We start from the raw sequence: 948 nt of genomic DNA, 5'->3' as shown, positions 1-948 counted from the left end.
CACACACACACACACACACACCTGAAGACACACACACACACACACACACACCTGAAGACACACACACACACACACACACACACACACACCTGGACACACTTTTATTCAAACGTTCTACCTTTCTTCTTCTTCTTCTTCTTCTTGGCGTTGCTGTCCGCCCACGATGGAGTTCCTCCCATCGACTTCTGAAACCTGAAACACGCCACGTTCATCAGGTGTGTGTGTGTGTGTCTTCAGGTGTGTGTGTGTGTGTGTGTCTTCAGGTGTGTGTGTGTGTGTGTGTCTTCAGGTGTGTGTGTGTGTGTCTCTTCGTGTCTTCAGGTGTGTGTGTGTGTGTCTTCAGGTGTGTGTGTGTGTGTCTTCAGGTGTGTGTGTGTGTGTCTTCAGGTGTGTGTGTGTGTGTGCGCGCTCACTGCTCTCTCATCCTCTGCTGCAGTCTCTGATTGGACATGGTGGACTCCGCCTCCCCTCTCATCAGGTCTCTACGGTAACGGTGCTTCATGTCCACCCTGAAACACAGACGTGCGTCAGGTGTTTGACGTGAACATCGTGACCCTCACACATCACCACGACAACGTGGTGACATCACCAACACTCACTCTTCCTCCAGCTCGTCATCCTCATCCACCCAGGCGGCTTCTCCGGCCGGCCGGCGCTGCAGACGAGCCGCGTCCTCGGCCTCCGAGTCACACGACTCCTCCTTGTCTTCTTTGTCCTCCACCAATAGGCTGCCAGCCTGCTCCTCGTCCTCCTGCACAACGACAGGAAATGATGTCAGAGGAAGTTAACTAAACGCTCCTCACTGAGACCGTAGACTCAGAGAAGAAGAAGCTGGAGGGAAAAGAACCAAACCCCATTCTAAAAGCAGACCATTTTACAATCACCACATTACGTAAACACCAGGCCATCGTTCAGTTTGGTTTTACAATGAAAATACACAGCGAACAA

The 948-nt window shown here is 51.8% G+C and overlaps 1 protein-coding gene across 1 annotated transcript in view; it reads right to left on the bottom strand.

The window, feature by feature from the left end:
• Positions 1–948, bottom strand: part of utp18 (UTP18 small subunit processome component) — a 7,707-nt gene that overhangs the window by 4,783 nt on the left and 1,976 nt on the right. The window contains exon 4 of the mRNA XM_046038703.1: positions 119–192. Within this exon, the coding sequence (XP_045894659.1) occupies positions 119–192 (74 nt within the window). The remainder of the gene's footprint in view (positions 1–118; positions 193–948) is intronic.

The sequence above is a fragment of the Micropterus dolomieu genome, linkage group LG02, assembly GCF_021292245.1.
Source record: "Micropterus dolomieu isolate WLL.071019.BEF.003 ecotype Adirondacks linkage group LG02, ASM2129224v1, whole genome shotgun sequence".
NCBI lineage: Eukaryota > Metazoa > Chordata > Actinopteri > Centrarchiformes > Centrarchidae > Micropterus > Micropterus dolomieu.
Note: the sequence above shows the minus strand (reverse complement) of the source record. Positions and strands in the feature narration are given on the sequence as shown.